We start from the raw sequence: 27,399 nt of genomic DNA, 5'->3' as shown, positions 1-27,399 counted from the left end.
ATTTTTCATACACCACTGAAGACTATTAAGTACCAGATATTACATTATGTAGTTTAAACTTTTCACTATATAAGAAAGACTTCCCTGTCGAGAAAGCTACTCCTTTACTGTTACAATTTTTTAAATATTAAAATGAACACTCCTTCAGGGTATGAACATAGCAACCTAAATTTGGAAGAACTTTATACCTTAACATATTCATCAATGTGTAGAAAATCTCTCAGGGGAGTAGAGTGAGGAGAGAAGGAAATACACCACGAAGAAGGCTTTTTAATAACTTTCAGAGTGTTGACATAGGGCAAAGCAATGGTATTTATAAGGTTTTGCTTCCATTGGGCATTGATGTAAACACTGGACTAGCATAGGGTGCTAGCAAGTTTAAAAGGAATAATGGTATTAAAAAAGAGTGAAGGAAAAATACATTAAACTTCAGGCCAGTTAAAGGTGCACTTGCTAAAGGTGGCCTATTAACTGTTCACCCGGGAGAGACTCAGCCTCAGAAATATTAAAAAGGCAATATAAATGCACCATTCTTGAGAAAATAGATGCCTTGCAGAATTCTGGAGTCAAATATGAAAATAAAATCTAAGAGCTGATGGTCATTTTAACATCTTTGTTAAAGCCCGAATCACCTTTTGGTTAAACAGGATCCAAAAAGTTTAAACAAAATGGACTACTCACTTGTAGACTGTGCCTCCATTGCCATGACCGAGGGTGTCTCGATACCGTATGTCTTGTTCATTCATCTCCACAAGAAAGAAAGAAAAACAAAAGGGGTGTCATGCTGTGGATGGAAATGTCAAGGAAAAGCCACTCTGGGCCATAAACAACAAGCAGTCTGGGTCATTTCAAGTTCAGCTGCAAGAACGAGAAGATCAATACAACATTTGCTGTCCAATTTATAAAAGACGATACCAAGGGACAAAGTGATGGAAAGTTTAATGACAATTTGTTTGCCTGGGTCATTTCATTAAAGTTTGATAAAAGGTGTCAAAATGGAATGATATAACATAGCTCAAAAGGGTCAGGTCAGAGATACTGATAGGAAAAGGATCCCTAGTACTGCATGGAACTAAAGCCAAATAGCAATGAACACAGCCAAAGCCAAAGTTGAAAAGAAAAACACATACGCAAACCACAGATAATACTGGCATCTTATAAATGATCTGTAAAGCAACCCATGCGAAGTACTCAATAAGTTAATACACAACAAACTAACTGGATAACCTACAGTGATTTTCCAAATGTAAGCTATAGCTCACTTTGCAAACGGTGAATCAGTATTAGTATTCAGCAATATCATGGAGTCATACTATGCTGATGTGATGCATTATAAAATGCACGTTGTCAGATATTACAGTGCATAAAGTGGGAAAATGGTATAGAAATGTAACACCAACAAGTCAAAGACATTTTTGCTGATTCAGTACAACATGAAAATATTCATTTAACTTATGAACTCTTGTGGTTCCATGCAATCTGTTCTAACATAAATATTAACCAGATTTGTATCATGAGTACAAGGTGCTCCATTTTAGTACTCACCAAATAATAATTTAGAGTTTTAATAAACTATTGCTATTCACATGTTTCAGACCAATCACATTCTATTTGATGCTATCAGTAATTTTCTACAAACTTGGTCCAGTCACTTAAAAATTCACTGCTAACTCTATCCATTCACTAAAGTTAATTCAATAAAAGTCCTGTTTCCCATACAGCTAAAGCCAGGGAAAAGCCATAGTAAGCCCTGAAAAAAGAAAATTGATTTCCAGGGAATTGTACCACCTTGCATAGGCAGAAAATGGATGGAGTTTTTAATTCAATATCATCTGGAAAAAATAGTTTGCTTTCAGACCATTTACAGTAATGCTTTAAATATTTTGTTCTATTCTAAACTTCAACCAAAAGAATAAATCATAGCTTCATTTATCAAGGGAAATATTTTTTCTTCTATACATTTCAGAGGTTGAAGCTTCTGAGAGTTGTGATAATTAGAAGTACAGTACAGGTTACAGAAACAGCTTCCTTCCCAAGCCATTCTACAAACAATCCTAAAAAACATATTGACAGATTAATGTGTAGAGGCCAGTTCAACACTCAAATTAATTGTAGTACAAACTGATGGATGCTATTTACAATCAGCTAATTGCTGCAATTCAGTGGAGAAAAAAGCCAGACAAAAGAAAGTGGCCAGGATTCTTCCTATGGGGGAATATCTGTGGTTTGCCAATTTCACATTATTGATGAATATAGAGAAAAAAAAATACATCCTATGACCCATGTGAGATATGTGTTGGGAAGGAACATCAAGTTAAATTTCATCTGTTAGGATTAACTGGGTAGAAGGCAAATCTGAATTTTAGAGTACTTTAAAGAAATTCTATTCTTATCCTTCAAGTACAGTATATTCTAAAAGTTGAATAATTTGAAGTAAATTGTTAACTTCCTAGCAAAGATTCTGCTGGATCTCTTTAATGAAAAGATAAGAATTGGTAATTAATAGTATCTACTGACAAGTCAACACAATCCTAAAATTCTTGTAAAAGATTTCTTAAGTATGTTAAATGTCTCCAACAACGTAGTTTGTGCTATTAATTTGCTTAGCAAACCCATATATAGGACATACTTTTAGAAAGGGTAAATTTCAACCTAGTACATGTTAAAATACCACAACTTCTGAATTAAAAGTTTCCAAATAGGATAAATGAGCCACAGTCCAAGGTTTTGGGGGATTCTCAGGGGATAGGGAAAGGTAGTGAACATTAGCCTTCCCTATCCCTTTTCTCCCAGCTCAGCAACTTCATGATTAGCAACCCAACTTCTTCCCACCTCCAACACACACCCTGGATAGCATGGCATTTCAGGAAATCAAGAGTATCCCCCTCAGGAAAAGGTCAGGAATCCTTGGCCTAGTGCATCTGGACAAGTCAAGAAAAAGTGAATAGACGTAACAAAGTCCAGCATACAGCTTTAACACTGACGGGAGAGTGAGGTGAAGAAGGGGTGGTACTCTCTCATCCTTTGACTTGTCCCAAGCCCTGGCCCTTTCTCAATTAATAGCTAACCTGGAAAAATAAGGAGTGATATACTCTCAGTACTCCTAACTAATCTGGAGTTGTAAACATCCAGTAAAAAAGAGACTAAGAGGAAGACTGGCTCTGAAGTCAGAGAATCCAAGTTTAAATCCCAAGTCCTCTGTGGGACTCAGTCAAATGGAGAGGGGATATACTGTATTAGATGTCTTCTAAGGTACCTTTCAAGCTCTTAATCTAAAATCCTCTAAGAGATAACCAACACAGAGGGAATGGCCAGGAGTTAGAGAGCACTATGAATCTTATCTGCAGAGAGTGAAAACCAAGGTAGACATTTAGTATCTCACAAAGATCTGGTTCAAAAAAGAGACAGAATGAAACAAACTCTAAGAAACAGACATGCGGCAGATCAGGTTGGGTCAGACAAGGAAGCTGAACTGCAATCAACAAAAATATTGGTCAATACATTTCTATACTATCTAAAAGTATTTCAGAATCGACTCATCTATAAACCGAATGATCTTTTATCCTATTTGGGTTATCTACTAAAAATTTCTCCATATAAAAGAAAATCACAATCAGGTTTAGGAAGAGACACTGGAAAACATCCTGAGGATTTCATATTTATAATCAAAATTTGCCAAGTTTTCATATGCTTTACCTATGACAAAATCACTTAAGGTAATTGTATAAAAAAAGCACATCCCAGGGGAACTATTAGTTCTAAGTTTTCAACTAATGTGGACATATTTATTCTTCCCAAAAATAAGCATAGAAATGTTTGTTATGGTTAAAATATCATAAGCCGATTAAATAAAGGATGAAAATATTACAGTCATGTGCACTGGATATCCGGGTCTCAGTTGAGTTTCTTGCAAAAAATGAATCACAGAATTTTGGAGTTGGTGTGGACTTTGGAAAGTTTCTCATCATATAGATGAGGTCAAGAGAGGTCAAATGATTTATCCAAAGTTACATAATAGTAAGTGAATCCAGACACACAGTCCAATGCCACGTAATTTCTTCAAAAGTTTAACTCAAGTAGAAGTCAAGGCAGGAAAAGTTCTTTTCACTAAAGGTGCAGAAAGGAATCCATTGAGTGCTACCACACAAGTAAAAAGTAATTTTTAAAAGACAGAGAAATATTTAAACTTGCCTACTTTCTCATCTAAGAATCAAAGAAAAATTACTCAATAAAGAACAATAATGTATTTCAGTTCCATGTTAATATAGCTGGTTAATGAAAAATAACAGATATTGATTGGGGAGAGAGGAAAGGAAGAGAGAAGGAAAAGAAGAGATAGACACAGGTAAGTATGAACTGGTAAGACAGCAACCGGACAGATAAGCCCTAGAGTTTGCAGAAACAATTTTCACCAGAAAGTCCAAAAAAAAGGAAAAAAAGAAGTGACAGGCAGAGTAGGAATAACATATTTATGTATGTATATGAAGAGAAGGAATGATATTTAGATAGGGAAAGAATAACAGAGAAAGTAATACATGTAAGAAAGTAAAATATGGGGCAAAATGTTACAAAAAAAAATTTTCTAGTTGTCTTGAAAGGAAGTAAGGTTCACAGTGAAAGCAGAAGATAGAAATATGTTACAGTATGACTTTAGGCTTCTAAGTTGGATAAGAATAGTTCCGTTCAAGTTTTTCTCACTCAATGTGAAGTTTTACGTACAGATGACAAAACTGGTTTATGATAGATTATATATGTGAATGCTTCTTTAACTTATTTAATAGCACAAAGTTTTTATAAAGTTGGTGAATGTCGCAGAACAACCCAAAGTTACAGGTTGAAGATTAGTTCTGTATCTGTGATTTTCAGTACTATTAAATATTTGACTTATCAGGAATAACAATACCTTTGTCAACTTAAAACAATTAGTCTAATTAACGAGGGGAAGAAAGAAACTGAAGAAAAGATTCAAGAAGGACTTCCTTCGTAAACCTCTACAAGCTGCAATCTAACTTTTCTGAGATATTCTTAATTAGCTACAAAGAAAAGACAATATGGAAGATATGATACCGTACTAGACTAGAAAGAAGCAAATACATGCCAGAAAGCACATGAGAGATATAGCTTAACTTCAAATGTCTGATAAATATGCAGAACATAACTCATGTTTTACTTTTTTTATTAAAAAAATGGAAACTTCCAACATTTACTGATAATATAAAAATAATGATTCCACCACCAAAGACTAAATGCTAAACTTTAAAGGATGAACTTGATTGGATACAAAATTAATTGGATTAATGGGAAAAATGAAATAGAATTCAATTATGGATCAGCAAACAAAACATTCTTTGTTTATGTTTGTCTGTCTTTGGAAGAATCAGTGCTCATCTCTTAGAAATCATTAAAACCAAAATGCTCAATTAATCCTTATTTCATATGTAAAGCTTTGACAGAAACTAAGTCCTACCACTAGACCTTTGCTTCACAAATCGAAGCAATAACGGTTTCAGAAAGCAGTCACACTCCATGAGCAGACAATTGGAGAGATTTAGTAAATCCCACTTTATAGAGCAGAGACTAATCGGAAAACACAAGCCAGTCAAATGTTTCTTATGAACTGTTGACACTATATCAATGCTGAATCAATTGGTGGCATTTACTCTGAGTGACAGAAAAGAAATAAATATTTATATCACATAACCTATATCAATGAACCTAGGCAGAAAGCTATTTCTAACCTGTCAATATTTGATTAACTTGAAGAATCATGTCCCTTTCTTTTAATGATTAATATGAATTCCTTATTAAATCTAAGTGGAGACTAGTGGAAAGGCAAATCATTATTAATGCTTGATAGCATAAACCACCAAAAACAAAACAAACAAAAACAATGCTCGTGTTAAAGTAACGCCAAGTGCGACTCATATCTCCCACACCAAGCAGTGCCAGCACTTAAGCCAGAAGAAACCTACCAATTCACCTTGCTGCCCACTGCTATATGACTCTGCAACATCAGTCACTCACTCCAGCATGTTCTTAACTCACTAGGGTAAGTACACTTAAATAAGCTATTTGGTCAGTTTATAATATTCTTTTCTTTAGTTAATAAAAAATTGAAAAGCTAAAGGCTAGATTTTTTTTTAAAAAAAGAGTTAAGAGCTTTGTTTTTTATTAGTGTAGATATCATAGCCCTAAGGGACAAACAAAAATTGAACTTAAAATTTTCAATACTCTATGCCTTCAAAAAAATTCCCCTTAGAATTTATCTTGTAACAAAGATGACTGATCTATGATTGAACATTCATAATAAACTTCTTCTTTGACCCCATAGTGGATAATGACTGATGGCATTTCATTTTTTTAAAAGAAATCTATCACAATCAATGTGCCACTACCCGAGCAGAACAAATTCATGCCAATGTTTCCACTTTGGGACAATATTGAAATAAGTGTTTTGTTCTTTAAAAGGTACAGGTGTGTCTTATAAGTGATTTAAATAAGTACCAGAATAAAAACATGGTAAAGACACTGTGTATCTCATTCTTACATTTGTTTGAGGTAAATTTTGTTTCAAACCAGCTGTAAACGAATGTGTACAGGACAGGGCCAAGCATGTGCATTATATACAGCCAATTCCTCTGGTTGATTAAATTAAAATATATTAGAGAATTATTGAGTTTATGAAAATGATACATAGATAAATATTCCTTGTTTGCATTTAGGATATGGGAGGTCTAATATACATTCTGTATAGCTATCAGAATTCCCTTCTATCTCCACAGCACCACCCTCCCTTCACCCCCAACAAAAACCTCACCAATTCTTTCTATCTCTGTTCAAAGGATTCTGTGCTAAACAAACAAGGTGTCCAGCAGCCCTGCTGCTGCCATCGTCATCTTTTAAAGGGCCACAATGTTACAGGTGATAGTAAAGGACAAGCATGAAGAGGCAGCTTTGTCTTCTTGACATGCTCCACTACAAGTACTTGATTCATGAAATGCCAATGAGGCTTGGAGAGGTCAGTGTGGGAAGGCACTGAATACGCATCTGAGATAATTAAGATTTCAGCCTTCGAAACATGGAGGGGAAGTGAACAGCAGTTAAGAAAATCAATAAGAGTCTTTTATTTGCAGTGACACAGATGTCTCAGTCAATAGAGCCTAATAGGCAGGCTTGATCGCAATGGACAGGTGCCTGCCTCCAAGGCTATCAAAGGGCTCCTACTATAACAAACATTAAAACTTATTTATGTTGCTATTGAAGAATCTAGTATCCTGTAGGTGGCTTAATTTACCAGTATACATTTAAAATCATTATACTACTTTAGATCTCTCCATCTACCTGAATCAAAAATAGGGAGAAATGACTGGCCTAAAGGTCTACCTGTCCATCAATTGCTAGTTGGGGCCATTCAACTTCAGATGACCTTCTGGGGAGACCAAGGTCACCTAAAGCAGAGGAATCGTAAATGCCAGAAGGTCTGCTATAATTCTGTTCACCTAAGAAGCTAATGTTAGATTCAAAGTAAAACGAGGAGTTAGGAATGAGATGGTGTCTTTCTTTCCCTTTTCTAAAGGCCAAGGAAGAAAGTAAATGATGACCTTCGAAATGCAAAGGTCATTCAAGCAACCCAGGGGTCAACACAGTTATTCAGAACTGATTAACTTTTTTTTTGAACAGAGGTGGCAGTAGGGTGGATATGGTGCTTCAATCTATTGGGAGTGAAAATCCATTAGCACTATTTGAAGAATGGGCTGTAAATTGCTCTGCCAATCAAATTAAACCACGTAATTCATTTATGACATAAAGATATTCTTGGACTCCATGTTTATAAAAACAAAATAGTTGAAAAATTTAACAGTTACAAGTCACTGTTGTGTTTACATGTTAATATGTAATGACACCTACCTGGCCATTGGCTAATATTTTTTTCAATTCAGCAGAAGACTTCTTTAAGCTAGAAAAGCAAAATATGTTTAGTGACAAGGTGATCTGACAACACTAAGCAACACACTGAGAAACACTAAGCTCAAAGTACCTTTGCTTTAGCATATGTATAAATGAGACACTTTTTTAAAATAATTCTACTCCCTCAAAGCATTTTAAAATCCCAAGCAGTGACATCACACATACCAAAAGTTATCTGTAAAGAGCTTGGAAGTATGTTACTATAACCTACTTGGCATTCATCAATTTGAACAAGTTAAAGCAATGCATTTTACATATGTAAAATGTAGCAAGGATATTTTAACAGACTATTCCAGGATCAAATGCCTGTTAGAATTCTACGAAGGCTGTATCTATCAGGAAACTAACTTTATGACTGTGGTACTTTTCAGTAAGACTTTTTTATTATGTGCAGAGAGCTGTCAATTCATAAACCAGAAAGACTAAGCACTGTCTACAGTCTTAAAATGCTCTAAGCAAGTATGGATTATCACGCATCCAAAGAGCAAAGATGTGACTAAAAGCCCAATTCTTTATTCCAAATACAGCAGGCAATGAAGTTTTTTATAAGGAGAAGACGATGATTATAGGGTTCATGTACTCAGATATTTACTCAATATTTAGAGCAAGAAGGAACCTTAGGGATCATCTACTTCAATGCCTTCATTTTACAGATGAGGATACTTTTCAAGGTCAAACAAGTAGAAAGTGACAGGATACCCAGGACACCTCTGATTCCAGATCTAGTCAGCTTCCCACTCAGCCACAACTTTGTTTGCTAGATTTTGCAGAATTGTCTTCCCTAGCTAGATCCCCATGCATGGATTTTTCTCTGTAGATGGTTTTAGAGAATCCTGCTTCTAGAGCTCCCTGTGAGAAAGTTGTTCTCCCAAGAGAGATCAGCATCTTCTCTGCCTCCTCTGGGCTCATGGAAGTGCCTGAGTCACTGAGCAGTTCACTGACCTGGCTAGCGTATTACAGGCAACATATCTAAGAGGTGGGGGCAGAACCCAAGTGAGTTCTCTAGTCACTATACCATGCTGCCCAACTGAGGCACATAAGAGGGAGAGACTTTTAGCTGGTAAGTAGCAGAGCCAGGATGTGAGCCCTTGAGCTCATATTCTTTCCTTTGATACAATTCTGCTTTACATTAGACACTTATCTACCTGGTTAAGATATCATAAATGATAGTCAACTCTGGTTTATCCCTCCAAGTGAGACAGATTCATGAAATATATTGAGAATCTCAAATCTTCCTAACCAACAAACTCAATCTTTGTCCCCCTCATTTGTCTAGAAATACTAAAGAAAAGGAAAAACGACAAATTCAGATTTTGCCCCCATCCCTATCCTTTCTCTCTCTGGCAGAATGGCTAATGAGCCCTACAATTTCCCACAGATGGGTAAGTATAGGATGGACAAAGATACAGAACTCATAACTCACAAAACCTTATCATTAGCCACTGAACAATAAGGGACTATAACTACTCTACAAAAGCCCAAAGAATGTGTTATTATTATAAGAAGAAAAGTAAGTCAAAAGTAAGATCAGCTTGCACAGAAGAGTTAAATTCTTATCATTCACTCAGTAAAGAAGTTATTAATTAAAGGTTTATTATGTGCCAGACACTGTGCTAAGCACAGGGATGCAACAAAAGGCAAATAACACTTTTCCTGCCCTCAAGGAGCACACGTTTTGATGGAGGAAACAAGATGTAAATAACTAGGTAAACACAATGTACATACACACACACACACACACACACACACACACACAGAGTAGAATCTAAAGCAACAGCATGGGGGTGAGGAGTAGGGAAAAGGACGGACTAGAAAGACCTTCTGAAGAAGGTAGGATTTAGGCTGAAGCTTGAAGGAAAACCAAGGGAAGTTTAGGCACAGAGATGAGGAGGCAGAGCATTCTAGACATGGAGGACAATCAGTATTATGGGGTTAGAAGACAGAGTGTCATGTATGAGAAACAGCAAATAAACTATTGTCACTAGATAACACATAGTATATATAGATGGAAGTAAAGTGTAAGAAGTCCGGAAAGGCAGGATGGGGCCAGATTGCAAAGGGCTTTAAAGGGCAAATCAAGAACTTTATATTTGATCCCGGAGTTGATAGGGATTCACCACACTTTACTGAGTGGGGTGAAATACATGTTTTTAGGAAAATCACTTTAGCAGTTAAATATTAGATGAAGAGTCAAAATTATGAATGATTAATATCTAAATTATTTTTTCTATATGTGTTCCTTTATGCTTAGTCAATATATAACTAATATTACATAATTGCTCAATTTCCTAATAGTCATGTGTTAATTTGGGGGGGGGATAAGGGGAAAGAGATGTCTTCATACAAGCCCCTCCTTTCCTTAACTGAACATACAATGGGATTCTGTTCTCACCTATTGCTTGGAAGTGAATCTGAAACTGCTGGGCTGCTATGATGAGAGGGCCCGGCCCGTGTATTCACCTGCAGGCAAAAAAAGAATCTTTATCAGTCATTTGTGTTCTGAGGACACGGTTCTAATTAACCTGTAATTTGCCATAAATTTCTCATTTCGTGATGAAGGTTAATTAGCTTGTTGCTAGGCATGCCCATGGTTGGAGTCTATTCAGTATGTAGGTTAAGGTACTACATTACCAGCATATTGCATAATGTTCGGATCCTTGTTACATGTTAAATGCTTAGTTAAACAACACTTTAAAAGGAAAGGAGAACAGGAAATAAAAAAGTAGTGGCAATTAATTGTTTGAGATCTACCACAGACATGACAATTTGGTCACAAAAGGAAAATAATGGATGTATCCAGAGGTTAGATATGCCTCTAAAGGTATCATGAATCATCAGGATATGGGGTGAATTGCTACTGAGAAGAACATAGGATAACATGAGCCTTATGGATCTAAGTAATTAGTTAGAAAATGATCAAGATTCAGAAATAGATTTTTTTTCTATTTAAAGGTGGAAGCATTGTTCTGTGATGCAAAATTCAAAACTTAAAAAGAAACATAAAAAGCACCAAACAAATACATGTTTCAGGCACAACTATGCCTAAAAGAGGATATTTATGCAATACAGTTATGATCTTAATCAATTGAATAAATTCTATATTCTGTCTCAAATTTTTATCTGCACTAATACCTAGAATCATATTGAACACATTTACAAAGACAAAAGGATTCAAAGAATAAAAAGATTTCACTAAAAAACAGCCCATGTCCAAACATATGTAGATATTAAGCATATGCTACAGATGATTTTTCCCCCACCTCCCTTTAAAAAAACTGCTTGTCAGAGCTTGAGAAAGTGCAGTTTTATTTGACATTTCAATAAGTGGAACACAGCATTACAAATCCATCTAACTTTACTGAAACAATTATTGAAATTCGTACCTTCAGGCCATGTATGTTCCGTTTCCCAGGAGGCTTGCAGGCTGAAACAGTAATTGACTAAATTGTAGAACACATCAGGGCCATTTACAAATTTGCTCAAAATGAATCGTTTAAAAAGAAATGAGGGTGACACCAAAATTAGCAGAGAGAAATGATTGAAAAGTGGCTCCCTAGACCCAAAGTGGGAATTATGAACCAAGGTTTTTAACTTGCAGGAGTGAGCATTTATAAATGCAAAGAGCTTTCTGACATTACCTAATATAAATTCCAATTTCTGCTTAAAACATACCAAAATCAAGTTAACTGAGCTAAAGTGATTAGATTCCTTTCATAACTCAAATTTCTGTAATATCTTTTTACTCTCTTACATTTAATTTCCTCTATCATTTAAAGTATCGTAAAAAATAAATTTTTCTTTCTTTCAACATCATTTTTTAAAAATTTCTGCCAAAAGGCTACTGCAGATTACAAGAAGCAGCATTCAAGTTTAGGGAGCAGTTTGTATAACTATAAGAAGATGGGTCATATCAAAACACAAAAATACCAAACTCAATGCATCATGTCACTTATAAATACTGACATCTACTAATATTTAAGCCTGAAGATGGAGTACCAAAGGAGAAATGTAATTTCTTTATATTCTCTTTTACAAGTGAGCACTTTTCCTATTCAGCAAATGCTTCTCCATCAAATGTTAAAAATACAAAAGCTCCTGGCTACGTGTCATGGACGGTTTCCATTTGAAAACTATAGTGCCCTACAAATTGTATGTTAAGGGCCTGTCAATCGTGATTGATTGTTTTAAGAAGGATGAATCTGATTTTTTTCCCCTCTTAGATGCACATGTATTTTACTTCTGTTCTGACAGTAAGAAAAGAACTATTTATTAATCAGAAGTCATGAGTAACAATTACTAAACACATCAGGTTTCTTTTCATTTCACCCATTTCCAGTATATGTGAATGTCCTAGGTTATTCTCTCAGCAGTCTGATAGTCTGATAAAATATTTTTTGTGACTGTTTCTTTCTTAGAAGGAACATTCAAATCAATGTGATCAAAAATCCATTTGAGAATGAGTATTTTTCTTGAATAAATTATAATCTTGTTCCAAATATACTTTTCTTTAACATGTAAATAAATCTTTCGAACAAAAGAATAGACACATACACTCAATGCCCAGTCCTTGATAGCCCATTGCTAAAGAACACTTAGAGTACTTCCACTGGAATACTTCATGTATAAATGTTACTTTTAATAAGTAAGTTCTTGCCATGAATAATAAACAGGCTTTAATCTTGATCTCCAATCACTAGATTTCCATGTCTTCGTGTGGTTTCTCAAATCTTTATGATCAAGAATTTAAAGGCTATGCAAAAAAAAAAAAAATCCTTAAAATCCAAAAGTACCATACATTGTACTATACAAAAGTACAGCATTCTGTGTTTTTGGACTGGATCTATATTTTCACTCATGTAAGGAACTTCCAACAAGGAATTCCCTCAAGAAATGTAGATAAGTACCTGCTCTCCAACTGAGAGAGCTTCTGAGGGGAACTGAAAGCTTAAATGACTTGGCCAGGGTCATACAGTCCGGAAACATCAGACACAGGACTTAGACTGATTCAGGGGCAACTCTCTAGCAACATTCCCTCTTATAATCAAAGAAACCCAAGTTATTGAAAATCTAGTGAATTTATACATTTGCCTATAGTTAAAGCTACATTTTAATTGTAAAGGGGGCCTCATTATAAAATACAAATCACTATTCAAGTATTCAAAGCAGCTATGTATATTGGGAAATAGGATACATTTGAATGTCTTGAAATTGAATCATCTTTTTTCTCCCTATTGGGTCACAGGCTTTGAAGACATATCTAAACCTCAATTCCAAATCCAACTTGTCTTATCTCACTTACATTTAAACAGCAACAAATTACTACAAACTGCTAGAAATGTATGCACACAAAATAAAGGAATTTTAATAACAGGGAGACTTGTGCTCCCATAGCCTGAGTGTTTAAAGATGATGCAGTGGAATCAGAGAGCTCATGATGTAGGATTTGGAATCAAACAAGTAAGTTCAACACCCAGCCGTGCATGTTTATCAACTGGGTCACTTTGGAAGAGTCACTTCACCTGAGCCTTCATCTCCTCATCTGTAAAATGAGGAAAACAGACTAGCTGAACTTGAAGCTTTGACATTCTGTGATTATATGGGGCAAAACAGAGTGAATGAACGTACACTGATAATTTCTAGTACTTTTGAGCAGCTTCCCTCTACCTATGGCAGTTGTTTTGCTCAATCCTCCCAACTCTTCTGACCTTACCTATACTTTAACTTTTATATCCTTCAAAAGATAGAAACATTGATTAATACACTAAGACAGCATATAAAACCTTAAAGTGTGAAATAAATATCAAGTGTCAATAATATACTATTTTCATTAACAAATTAATAATTTTAAATAATCTAGTAAAAAAATTCCCTCAGGGTCAGATCAGATAATCTTCTATCATTTTATGTAAGGATACCAAAAGTTGTTAGGGCAATATGACTATAGTAAACTAACAGAGGCCTTAAGACTCAAAACCTTGAAGAAATCAAGTTGGACTTGAAAAGGTTTTAGTAAAAACAAAAAATAAGATCACCAAAACAGAGGAGTTTTTTTTTTTAATTTGCTTTTATTTTTCCCTGGAGCTATGATTTTATTGGTATAGAGCAATGCCTGGTGAGAAAACTCCCTCTATCAACATAAATCTGCAACTGCTCAGTGGTTTGTAGTTTTAATGTAGTAGGCACTGATAAGATAAGTGACTTGCCCAGGGTCACACAGCTAATCTGTATCAGAAGCAGTACTTAAATTCTTTATAATATTGTACAAATGATATTTATTGCATCAAAATGACTAGTATATTGCTAATCTTGGAAAGGAACTGACAGAAATTTTCAAGCTGGCAAAAAAAAAAAAACCCAACAAAAACTGATCTGCCTGAAAGACTAAAGCTCCCAAACTTCTATATAGAATAACAAAAGTGACCATTCAAGTAAGCAAACTTCCTTTTAAGACCTTGTTATTATGAATAAGATTTCTATTGGTTAACTGTCCAGTTCAAACTTCAGAGTCACAAGTAATGAAAATCTAGAATGTTTCACTGGAAAACTCATTCTACAATTATTTGTGCAAAAGCAAATTAACAAGGATAAGTTTTCTTTTTCATTATTTTAATTAATTTAATGCTGGAAGATATACTTAAAGAATTGAAATTTATCAGTATCATCGATTAGGAAACACTGACTCCAAGACACACAACATATAAACTGGAAAGTAGCAATGGACTTACATAAGTAAACTCTTCCTTTCCAACATTATCCGAATTCTGAAAAGTCTCCACATTTTAAATATTCACACCTGGTAAAAGATCAACACTGCCCAATGCAGAAGGCAAAAAGACCACTTGGCTCCATGTGCCACTGGCTTACCCTTACGCCCCTACATAATTTTTAAAAGGTTAACTATTAAATGGCTGTTCCTGTGAACTTCTCATTGTTTATAGAGACTTTCCTCTAAGTAACAAAACAAACCACTAAGTGTTCTACCAATTTTTCTCCCTTAAAAACTCTGAGCTAATTTTATTTCCCTACTGACTGAAAATATTCCACTCAATAACAACACTCACTGGCCATCATCATGAGTCACAATTTACAAATAACTAGAATTAAAGTTATTCATTTGCCTTGGATTGGAAAACGTGTAAATCCCAAAGAGTTCTCTAAGCGTATATAAATGTGCATTTTGAAAACAAAATACAATCTAGTTAGTTTAATTTACTCTAGTAAATTAGATATTTTATCTGCCATAACTATAATATAGCCTGCAATCCCCACAATAATGAATACTTCTTTTGTTTTTTCGAATTAAGAGCAAACATCACGTTATGTGCATTTAAACCTTTGGAAAACATAACTGTTGATGAAATAGTTTACTGAAATAATCATTGTTGATTAGAATCTGTTAAACATTACCTCTTGGAAATATCTGCAGAGGCTCTATTAACTGTCCATTTACTTGCTGTTCCATTACTGTGGAATAATACTGCAAAGAGATTACAGAAAGAGATTACTCAGTAATGCATGAATACTGGAATGGACACTCATGGGTTGTTTAATTCATAGTAGTTTTTTAAAATTGCTAATATACATATCAGCCTTGAGAATACTTTCCCCCTATTTGAACATCAAAATGACTATAGTGAATGCTTAGGCCTGAAAGTTTAGTACAATATAATCCCCCAGATACAAATGACACCTGTTTTTAAAAGTAAAAATGTTGATTAAAACTTTATATAATTTCTGAAAATATTTTAAAATGTTACTTACTAAAAGGAACATAAACAGATTTTAATGCTAAATTACTCTGCTACCTCTTCCCCACACCACCCCTGCCCCAATCTGGTAAATAAAGATGCATATGTTTCATATCTGACTTTGCTCCACATGCCAGCTAATGAGACAAATATTCTTTACATATTCATATGTATACGCATATGTATACATATATCCATGTCTATATATATATATATATATATATATATATATCCAATGAAAACATAATCTAAAACTAAACTATAAAGGCTATTACATTAATAAGTACCAGGAGGGCTCCAAAGAAGATCAAATTAAAGTGATACAAAAGGACCGCTGCCAAGTTCCAAGCATGCTTAAACCCAGCACAAAACAAAGAATCCTTATCCTTATAGACATTTTGTTATGGACGACTTTCAATGCACGATTAAACTTGTAACAATGAGGAAACTTAGGAAATGAAAACAAACACTTTCAGGGTGTTTCAGAGTCCTCACAGCGATAACAGTATTTTACTAAACTAAATTAAATTTTGTGATTAAATAAATATTAGTTTTTACTAGCTTATTCCTCTTCTCTCAGCAACTATGGGTACTAGCATGAATCGTTAAAGTTCAAGTGAATACCAGCCTTAGAGATGGCTTTTGTTCCTTCACTCCTACTAACAGATGACCCAAAATATTCTTGATAGAAATATAAAGACAAAAACTGCTGGTGAAGTAATTTGAGAGGGTGTCTTCTAAGGGCATTCTCCCTGAACCAAACACTAGCACTTTGGCATTAAGAGACAAATGACTACCATTTAGTTGCCACATTTAGGGAATATCTCCTTTGTGATTCTTTGTTAATTTCCCCAAAAGGTTTTCACTACATATAATTTTGCTGTACTTTTCTGCACAGTGTAATTCTTAAGTAATAACTATTATGTAAAATGGAATTATTGTATCAAGTGAATTTTGTAGAGAAATATATAGGATCATAAAATTCTACATTATCTCAGGAAATCACAAGTAATACTCTCTTCACCTTTATAAAAAATAAAATGAAAGTAGATTTTTGATAGCTAGGGGGCTACAAAAATGTTCCCTGCTCTCCAGAGGCCTTCAAACTGTAAAGGAAATCGGTTCTCCCATTCCATGACCCTAAAGACTTATATACATACAGTATAAATGTGCACTACATCCTCTGTGGAATAAACACTAAGGCAAACGTTTTTCAGGAGACTATGTTCCTTAAAACCACAGAAATACAGCACTCGCCATTACTCAAACAGTGATGACAAGTAAATGAAATATCAATCATGTAGGCTGTCAACCTTTTGGGACAGCAATAACTGTTAACAAGTAGTCTGGAAAAATTGTCCGAAAATGACTTGTCCTCGGCACTTGAGCGTTTGAGGTTTCCATGGAAAATTAAGATGCCAGTGGCTATTTGGAACATTGCTCAGGTATTCTTTTTAATGGAAAATTTGCCAGTTATTGATCCACAGCATGTACCCCTTGCTTCTGGAAGGCTGCAAGCAACTTTCCAATCAGTGGCTGTCAAAAAAATTACTGCCTTTTTATACTGATACAAGACAACAGCACCAGTGCTGCTCTCCCATACTTAATGCTTTTCTTTAATTAACTGCTATGTACAATAGGTAAGTAATTTCAGTTACTACTTCAACACATTCCTAGAAACAAAAGCAAACAAAATCTTCTTATGCCTTAATATAATAAATTAATTATAGAGGTGTCTGAAAACGGTGCTTGGGGTCAAATTTGAAAACAAATACCCTCAAATATAAAGGGTGAGAATAGGTGCAATGCATTTTTTCCTACTATAAAACCTTGCATGCATGAAATTGGCCTGTTTTCTTATTTTATTTATTTACCTCACAAATAAATAAAAATTCTGTCTTTTCACTTTAGATCTTTGACATATGATTGATAAAATATAGGCTACTAATGTCAACGGAAAATTTCTGGAAATTTATCTCTTCTTATATAGGAACCTATTCTCACTCATAGTTAAGATTAATGATGTTAAATGGGTAATTTGTTAATTTTTCTAAAGGCAAAATTACTGAACCCTTTCAAACGTGAAGTAGATTTTCTCCCACTAAAATCTTGTTTGTAATGTCTTTGTATTACTGGGGATTCCTGATTAAGACCAAAAGAGAGATAAGTTTTACATACCTAAATAAATTAAATTATTAAGGTTTGTCATAAACAAGGTCCTCCCAAACTAAATTCTTAGTACTGGAACAGTACATCCCTAATCCCATTTCAAACCCCAGGCTAGGATGACCTTTATGAAGAAGGCTGAGTTAATTTCTGAACTGCCATAAAACTAAGCAGAGTTCCCAGGAGCTCTGTCACTACTGCTGCCTCTTCTATATCAAGAAGTACCAAAAAACTAAAATGGTTACCCTTTCTGGCATCAAGTCAACCTCTTCCTGTTTGTGCTCCCCTTCTCTTTCCAAAATTTTCATTTTCTCCTACCTTCCATTCTAAAGAAAGCAGGGAAGGGAGAGGAGGAATAGCTCCTATTTCGTTTTAAACAGGATTAAACCCATCAATAATTCCAAATACTAAATTAATAGGCTTGAAATGTATCTCAAACAAGGTAGGCTCATGCTGCCAAGATACTCACAGTGACTAGAACAATCAAAGTAATGTTAGCAAAGTCACTACCTAGAGCTACCGTCTATATCTATAATCCTGTATGAGCATCTGTAATCCTATATGAATCATGGGCATCATATATAAAAATATATTTTAAGTACAATTCATTTTATCCACCTGCCAAAATTTCTCCAGCACTCACTCACGCAAAATTACCAGTGTAAAAGATGCTTCATTAAATCAAAGTTAGTATTAACAGTTATTAGATTTGTTTCTTGGTGTTCTCTTTCTCATGCAGTAACTGAGGCAATTATCAATAAGCTAACCAGGTAAAGATGAATCAGTTTTGATTTGTTAATGGAGCTTCCTGAACCGGCTGCAGATTAGTTTCAGCATCCCTCTGAGATGCTTGTAAAAATTCTTAAACAATTTTAATAAGGATGTGACACAAAGTTTAGCAGAGTTATTCAAAATCTAATTAATTTGAGACTGGGGGCCACATTCAACAAGGGGATAAGAAGTACATGTTTTCTTTGGCTTTGTTTTGTTTGGAGAGCTATCAGCTTTCCTATTTGTAATCAACCTAATTCAAATTCTAATAGCAAATTCAATCAATAACTACAATGTTTTCTTCTTCATGAAAAACTGCCATTTAAGAAGGGTCCTATAACACTAAAAGTACATTTTTTTCTAATGAAGAACAAGAAACATAAGAGCTAAGTTACAAATTTTAAAAAGAACCACAACACTAACCAGCCAAGTACATAGACTAAGAAAGTCTACACATTTAACAAATAAAAAATAGTTTCACAAAGTAAGTGTTCTGGAAGAAAAATTATATAGGAATACTCTTATTTAATCATAGTATGTCCATGTTAGAGACTTCTAACTAGGTTTGTTGAAAGTTTTGGAACAACAGAAGTAGAACTAGGCTGATCGAACCAGTTCAACCAATAACTCCCATTCTATAAGACCTTTCACTAAATAGGTATTCTTGGATAAATTTCTGAGAGACATATTTAGTTATCTAGTGTACAATCTAACTAAACTAAACATCAGTTTCATTTTCTGTTCTCCATCTCACCAATGATTTTTCAAGGCACCAACTTTCTCAGTACCTGTTTCTTATATTAAACAAAGAATGATACGGTTTCCCACCTCTCATGTAAAAACAGGTGACATTTCTTCTAAGGACAGTACACAAGTACCATATTTGGAGAGTTCAATGATGCTTGCCCAACCTATGTGTTTCTGTCCTTCCTTAAATCCACAAGGGATTGCGGTGCTATTCAACATGCTTAGGAGGGGAGGAAGACAGGTGGGTCTTCTTTGAGATCTTAGGACATTTAATGGATATCCTTGGAGAATGTGGAGTGTCTACTGCTTATTCCTCACTCACTCTTTCTCCATGAGAGGTCCATTACTTTTTCTAGTCAGACATTTGTCTGTTGATATCCTTTATATCATGCCTGTGCAAGTCCTCATCTGTAATGTGTTACAGCCTGCTCATGCCTACTATGTGTCTTTCCATGACAAATAAGTTTGAATTACACAAGAAAATAATAAATGATTCACATTCAGACCTCTTTTGAGTTCAAAATCAGTATCACCCAGCATGGTCACTCACCTTACTGACTCTAAATCAGAGGTTCTTAAACTCTTTAGTGTCCTGGACCAATTGGGCAGACAGTCTAGACAATCAAATCCATACAATTTCCTAATCTTAATGTATAAGAAGTCATTTTTAAAGAAAAATATGCCGCATAATTTTTTATGGCAAAAGTTATAGTAACAACACCAGAGTAAATATACTACAATCTGGGAGAACTCTTGATATGAATGATTTAGTAAGATTTACACTCTAGAGTGCTGCCCAGTTTATTTTTATATTTTATAAGCTACTAAGGAGAGTATGGGTTCTAAGATATTTTTAATAAAAGGAAGAAAAATTTTAGGAAATATTAAGAAAAGCTAAAGGATTGTGCAGAGGAAAGTTATAATTCTATGTACTCCTGGGGCAAAGGTAGATGAAGCATGTAATTTATGGTCACAAGTCTTCTAAAGAACAACTTAAGCTATTAATTCACTTTATGGTTTTATTCCATTAAATACTTATATTTTGTAACCAGGCCCAAACTTCATTTTCTACATATCCATTACATGGCTCTTTTACTGGGTTCTCTCCCTCCCCTAAAACACAACCTGTCCACATTTTTCTATTCTGTGCAAATTTCATCCACCTCCTCCGTAAATTCTCCATAGAATATGTAAATCGAAGAGTTTTGGGCTCAACTGTTAGGCAACTTCTCCCTACATGGAACCTGAATCATAAAAAAGAAAAATATGCTCCATATGAATAAAAAAAACATCTAACAATGAGAACGATCTAAGAGTGAAATGAGTTTCTTCAGGAGGCAATGGAATTCCCTGCACTTGAGGTTTTTAAATGAAGGCTAAACGACCACCTTGTTGAAGATGTAGAAAAAGGAATTATTGTTGGGTTTCAGGTTGGCTTAGAGAGCTTTCCTTTACAACTCAGAGATTTTGTGATCTTGTGATTCTCAACTTTACTTTTTTAGAGACTGTGGCACTCCATGATCTGTAATTATTTATATGAGTGTGTGTGTGTGTGTGTGTGTGAGAGAGAGAGAGAGAGAGAGAGAGAGAGAGAGAGAAACATCCCCAGAAGAATATTGGTGTTTTAAAAAAAAAGGGGGATTTGGTTCAGAGAAACTTTAGAATCATCAAAAGAACTGCATAGTTTCCCTAAAGCAACTGAAACTGCTCATTTCTTACTATTCATTCCATTTTAAACCCAGCTGCCCACTGTAATCTCCAAGATACATGGACTAATGGAAGAGGCTCTATGGTTTGACCATCTACCTGGACATCATTGTTTGGACAAAAAATATTCTTCAACTCTTGTTTTTTTTTTTCCTATCTGGTCTTCTAGGATAAACTAGAAGTACTAGAAGGAACTAGAGGAACTAAAAGAAACTAGAAGTGCCGCAGAAATACTCTGCCACCAATGCAATAAATCCTACCCCAAAGGCCTATGATACTAAAATGGCTAGAAGTTTTGCTTGATTGGCCCAGAGAAAATAGCACTTTTTTCAGGCAACCTTATTAACATAGTGATACACATAAATGTAACAGACTAATTATAACAGAAAGAATATTATTTACTTTCTAGAAGAAAGGTGTTTTGTAGAGCCAATAAAGAATTATAAAAAGTATTATTAGTCCCACATCTCTAATTTATAGACAAGAGAAAAATCAAGCTTATTTTATTAGTTTCCCTAATATTTACCATAAGTCAGCTTCTTAAATCCATCTTTAATCTGACCTAACAGACAACATAATTGGCACAATATTTCAAGTTAAAAGAAAAAAATGTATTAACTACCTCCACCAATGATAAAATTTTAAAATTCCTTCTTTGCCAATACTGCAAGCCTACCCCATTATATGTAGCTCAGTCAGTAATTACAGCAATAATCAATAAACTAACCAACTATTTGTAGTCCATAGTTAATTTATTAGATTTCCTTTTGAAGAAGCCGACAATGATAAGACTGAAAGATGCCTACAAACTCAATTACAATACTACTCTATTGTGTCATCAGTTATACCTCCCTTCAATTATCCCTTATATCTTTCAGTAACAGGATTTTCTTTGCTGAATTAAACTGCTGTGAAGCACACAACTGCCCCAGCAGATCAAACATACACACACACACACACACACACACACACACACAACACATGAAACCAATCTGCCTCAATGGTAAATTCATGCTTACATTTACATACTTGTCCACAAAACTGCCCTAAAATTTCACTGGCTGGTCAGCAAACTGGGGTTTTCTCCCCTGCTAAAATTTACATACTTTCTTCCTAAAATGTTTATGAAGCAATGGTCCACAATATAATCACTTATTAATTGATTCAGTGGTAAGAAAGGAAATCAGGGCAAAAAGTGTTCTCATGAAAAGGTCGACAAGGAACAGCTTTGGGGTCTGTTTACAGACTTATTAAATAAACGTAATGATTAATTATATGAAAGCAAAAAATACAAAAAATTTGCAAAGTTTAATAATGACACTATTTGCTTTAAACGGCAAAACTATAGTTGGCATACAGGTAACACAACAGCAAATGGAAGTCAAATTGGTTAAGTTTAAAGCAATGCACATTGATAAGAAAGAGTTTAAACTTGTCATACCAGCTGATAAACTCAAAATTCATAGGATTTACTCAGCCAAAGCCCACAGAATCATCATATTTAGCTTGGGGGAATGTCTACACTGACCTTTCACCTGGCTTCTGGAGTATAGAAATTTTGCTTTACTTCTGAAGTCAGAGGAAAAACCTGCATTATTTAAAATAGTAGATTCAGGGAAGCTGACACTTAAATAAGTGGGGGAAAAAAAGAAAAGAAAAGAAAAAGGAATATCTAGCCATGTAGACAGCTGGCCAAATGAAGCATTCCACTGTAAATAGATTGCTTTATTTGACCAGTTCAAATATTGCTTTGATGAAGATACTGCTCAGAAGCTATTTAAAAACAAGTGTATGTGTATGTGTGAGTAAAAAATATCAGACACAGCAAGGGTATATTTACCCTTAATTTACACTTTTTTTTTTTCTGGATCCATCAACTTTTCCTATGATGCTAATTTACTGAGTACTAGCCCTTTTACTGCAATTCCCATAATTTGCAATCATTTTTTCAGTAATGTGTAGTAAATATCTCTGTTATCTGCTGTGAAACTTGCCCTGAACAGCAGCCTGGGATTCCCATACAAGCTGCCAACGAATGCTTAGCACCTTCTTGAGTTCCCCTGAAGCAATTCCATAAAAGAGGTCTCTATAGCAAGCCTTGTGTTTAATGCCTTTGGAAGTGATTCCTAGTAGGATAATAATAATTCTTTATATTTATACAGATGCCAAATTAACACAGAGAAAAATAATATTTTTTTACGGAAAAAGACTATTTTGCTTGCCTAGGATGAGGACCATTCATAATGACCAGTGTCTTTGCTCAATGTCTTGCAGCAGATTATTTTTGTCTCAAATGAGCCACATACAAAGTATTGTAAAGTGTAAAATTGTATATGAGGTTGTTAGCTAAAATTGTTTATAAATGCCAGCTATTGTTATTGTTGCTGACAAAGGAAGACAATTTCTAGTCAGTTTACTAATTTCCTCTATTTTCACTTTTCTGCTTCTTGTAATAATGTCTGTCATTGTCAGAGAAGCAAAAGGGACGGTTTTTATTATAAGATTAATGTTACTGGAATAAACTACATAGAATTGACATCTTCCTATCTTTAAAACAAACAAACCATAATGGAACATATTGTCCACTATCTTATCCAGTGGCAATGAAGTAGGATGGAAGGATCAATGGATTTGGGTTTGTGTTGAGCCAAAATTACTTAGTGGAAAATGGAGTGGGGCTCAGTTTATGGATTTCTAGGCTTAAATCTTGGCTCCGATGGTCACAATTCTGAATCTCCTGACCTCAGCTTCCTCATCTGTAAAATAAAAATGTACTACTACAAGCTCACAGAAGTGTTTTGGGAAACTTTATGTAGCCCTTAAGGAGCTATACCAAGGTAACATCTTTATTATTTTCAATATTATTAATAATAATTAATAATTATTATTATTAATAATAACAATAAAACTAACCAATCACTGAAAACTAAGTTTATTTCAGGTACTTAGTCTCTGAGAAACACCAGGTAATATTGTAAAGGCCCAAAGAATGGCAAGGGGGAATTCAGTTGTGAACTGTTTTTTTCAACTTTTCTCCATACCAAGAGAATAGGATGGAAATGGAAAAGCTGACAGAAGGCTATTAAACAGATTAAAGGAAATATCTTAATAAGGTCTTTTCCAAGGTCTAATATTCTCATTCTATGTTTCCATTTTTTATCTGGGGCACCTAGGTGGCACAGTGGATAGATTAGACAGGCCTAGAATCAGGAAAAACTCATCTTCCTGAGTTCAAATCTAACCTCTGGCACTTACTAGCTGTATGACCCTGGGCAAGTCACTTAACTTTGTTTGCCTCAGTTTTCTCATTGGTAAAATAAGCCGGAGAAAGAAGTGACAAACCACGCCATTATCTCTGCCAACACACCAAATGGGGTCAGAGTCAGAGAAGACTGAAAAATGACTGAAAAACATCTGAAAAACAGTAACAAAAAACCAATTTCATATAAATACTTCATATGTATACAATACCTTATACATATAGGCATGTAACAATATGAATATTCATGCATATATATATATCTTAGCATGTTAATAGTATATTAAAGTTAAATCAAGTCTAAATCTTTAAAATGCCAAGGAAGCCAAGGGTCAAAGAACACTAAAGAAATTAGTTTTACCTTCCCCTGAAATACTACACTGGTCATAACAGGAAGCAGAATGGGAACAATACTTGGATTCCTTTTGTTAATTCTGTTGCTCCACTCCCACATACTTTCCAAAAACAAAACCAAATACAATAAATCCTTCATCTGAAATGATACTGAAGATAACAGAATGTGAAACAATACACAAAACAGAAAGGTACACAGTTAGGTGTCTCAACGATTAATGGAAGGTTTAACTAAAAGCAGAGGTTAACACTAAAATATCCTCTCTTCCCTAATCCTATACCAAAATGATGGACAATGTTTATGATAAACCAATAAAGGAGTCAAGGGCATACTTATGTAGACCCCATGAAAATAAAATCATTGTTGTCCAAATGTTAAAAACAAAAAAGATTCAAGCAGAAAAGCTGTTGTGTTAAGGATTTCCAGAAGAAAGGAGAAAAACCAAACAAAACAAATTAAAAACTACATTAAAGAAATAATTAACTGTGCTCCTTAAATAATTAGCAATGATCAGGTATTTAGTTTTCAGAATATTTAGGTTCTGTATAATTTTTTTCCTAATAAAGCATTTCAAATTCTAATTAAAAAATACTTTATGGAGGAATTAAAAAGATGCAATAGTGTCAGAGGAAAAGCCATGATCCCAGTAGTGGAATATTCTAACAACAGTAACTTACAAGAAACTACGCTATAAAAACAGATTGTTGATTAACACAAACTCATAACAAAACGCACATAGCTATCACAATAGTGCTGTAATAACACTTGGCTGCTGAATTCTTTCAAGACATTAAATATCTCCTTGGAGACAAAATTACTTTACATTTTCTTAAAAGACAATTTATTATAGCTTTGTTTTCTTCTCATTATCTCTTAAAAATATATCTAATGAAGAAAACAAAACAAATTCTAAATAACTTACATAAAATGATACTAATGTGTGATAACAGACTTTGGTTTAATATGTTGGTTATTATTTAACATTATACAACAACCCATTTTCACAACAAAACCCTTAGACAATATAATATTCTGTGTGTCACATGGATCAAATAGCACTGTACAACATTATTATAGCATGCATAAAATTAACAGCCCAAGGCTGCTAGCAATTTAAATAATTGATAAGTTTTCAATTAAAAAGGCAACATTTTCAGTTCCAATACAAAAATCTGTTTACATTACTGATAAAAACGTATGTTTGTGTTGGCCTGCAGCCAGAAAATGGTTTCATTTAAGCAAGTGTAGGATACTGTTCCAAGTTTCAACTCATTCACTATGAAGTCTCCAGAAATATAAAACATTTTCTTCTTTACTGTGAAGTCCTGGCTAAATCAATTACTGAGTCAGTAACAGTGACTCACATTTTTCTATGTAGCAACTTTCAGTTTATAAAGTCCTTCCTCACAACAAACTTGTGATTTGTGTCATACCAGTACTATTGCCTTCATTTTATCGATGGGGAAATGGAAGCTCAAGGAGGTTGATAGCCCATGGCCTTACACAATAGATAGGAGAAATGGGTCCTGAATAGCAGGTCTTTTAAGTCCATGTCCTACATACTTTCTACTATATCACATCACTATTGGCTTCAACTACGGGTTGACCAAAGAAAAGAATCTACTATTTGTAACAGGATAGAGTAGAAATATCACTAGTCTTAGAGGTAGAAGACTGGAGTTCTTGTTTCAGCCCTAACACTGGCTCTGGCCCTGGCAATTCCTTTAACTTCCAATTTGGTAGACTGGGGATGATAACGCTTGCACTGCATGCCTCTCAGGTTTTCTGTGTGGAATGAACTTTGTAATGCTTACAGCACTATTTAGGTATAAGCAATTATTGTTATGATTCTTTCATTGACATTCATTAACAGTGGATTTGAAGGTCAAAGGACTTAAAAATAACTAAGGAGTTTTATGAGGGTTTTTAAAAATTGTGTGGCTATAAATTTATTAGGAAAATATCCTGCATGAAAAACCAGATCTGGAAAGAATTGTAAAAAGTATCAGTAACTCCTTTATCTTATGATTCTAATTCTTGTCATGAAAGCATACCAGTGTACATACGTAGCATTAAAAAATAACAAATCTCGGTGCCACTTATTGTGTGGCTATCGTATAGCCAAGGCCACTATTCTCCCTAATCCATCACTGTTTAGAGTTCAAAATGACTTCCACTGGAATCTTTCAATGGAAATCCAACCACCTGAACAAATGCAGAGTTAAACCAAATGAAAAGTTGATTATACTCTCTAGGAAAGGAAATGACTTTTTGGGTTTTTTTACTTCTGTTCAAATATTCAATTTTTTCTTCAAATTAAAGAAACGGTATATGAGTAGGGGGAAAAGAGTCAAACTGTGCTTTTCTACTCTCATTAAGAATCACAAAAGGAAAAAATTTCTCTTTCCTTGCCCTGAAATAGAGTATTCTCTTTAGGAAAGGTAAGAACCAGTTCATTAGAGTTCAGGTACCTTCAGGAATACATGGGTCTAATGTTATTCTAGAACAAGGAAACAATTAGAACCTGAAGTCAAGAAGATAAAGAATGAAACGTTGATGAGGATAACAAAACAGACACAATAGGGATATCTTAGCCTGGATATTGGACAAATACAGATAGTTTATAGGTAAATACTAATGTTGACAAATAATTACTATGATCATATAAATCAATATCC

The 27,399-nt window shown here is 34.4% G+C and overlaps 1 protein-coding gene across 3 annotated transcripts in view; it reads right to left on the bottom strand.

Annotated features, from left to right (window-relative positions):
• MAP2K5 (mitogen-activated protein kinase kinase 5) overlaps window positions 1-27,399 on the bottom strand; it is a 283,285-nt gene that overhangs the window by 218,402 nt on the left and 37,484 nt on the right. For all 3 annotated transcript variants that reach the window (XM_036736975.1, XM_036736976.1, XM_036736977.1), the window contains 5 exons: window positions 15,376-15,445; window positions 11,352-11,392; window positions 10,361-10,428; window positions 7,909-7,957; window positions 682-746 (listed from right to left, as the gene is read on the bottom strand). In XM_036736975.1, coding sequence (XP_036592870.1) covers window positions 682-746; window positions 7,909-7,957; window positions 10,361-10,428; window positions 11,352-11,392; window positions 15,376-15,445 — 293 coding nt within the window. The remainder of the gene's footprint in view (window positions 1-681; window positions 747-7,908; window positions 7,958-10,360; window positions 10,429-11,351; window positions 11,393-15,375; window positions 15,446-27,399) is intronic.

The sequence above is a fragment of the Trichosurus vulpecula genome, chromosome 8 (genome assembly GCF_011100635.1).
Source record: "Trichosurus vulpecula isolate mTriVul1 chromosome 8, mTriVul1.pri, whole genome shotgun sequence".
NCBI classification, from domain to species: Eukaryota; Metazoa; Chordata; class Mammalia; order Diprotodontia; family Phalangeridae; genus Trichosurus; species Trichosurus vulpecula.
Note: the sequence above shows the minus strand (reverse complement) of the source record. Positions and strands in the feature narration are given on the sequence as shown.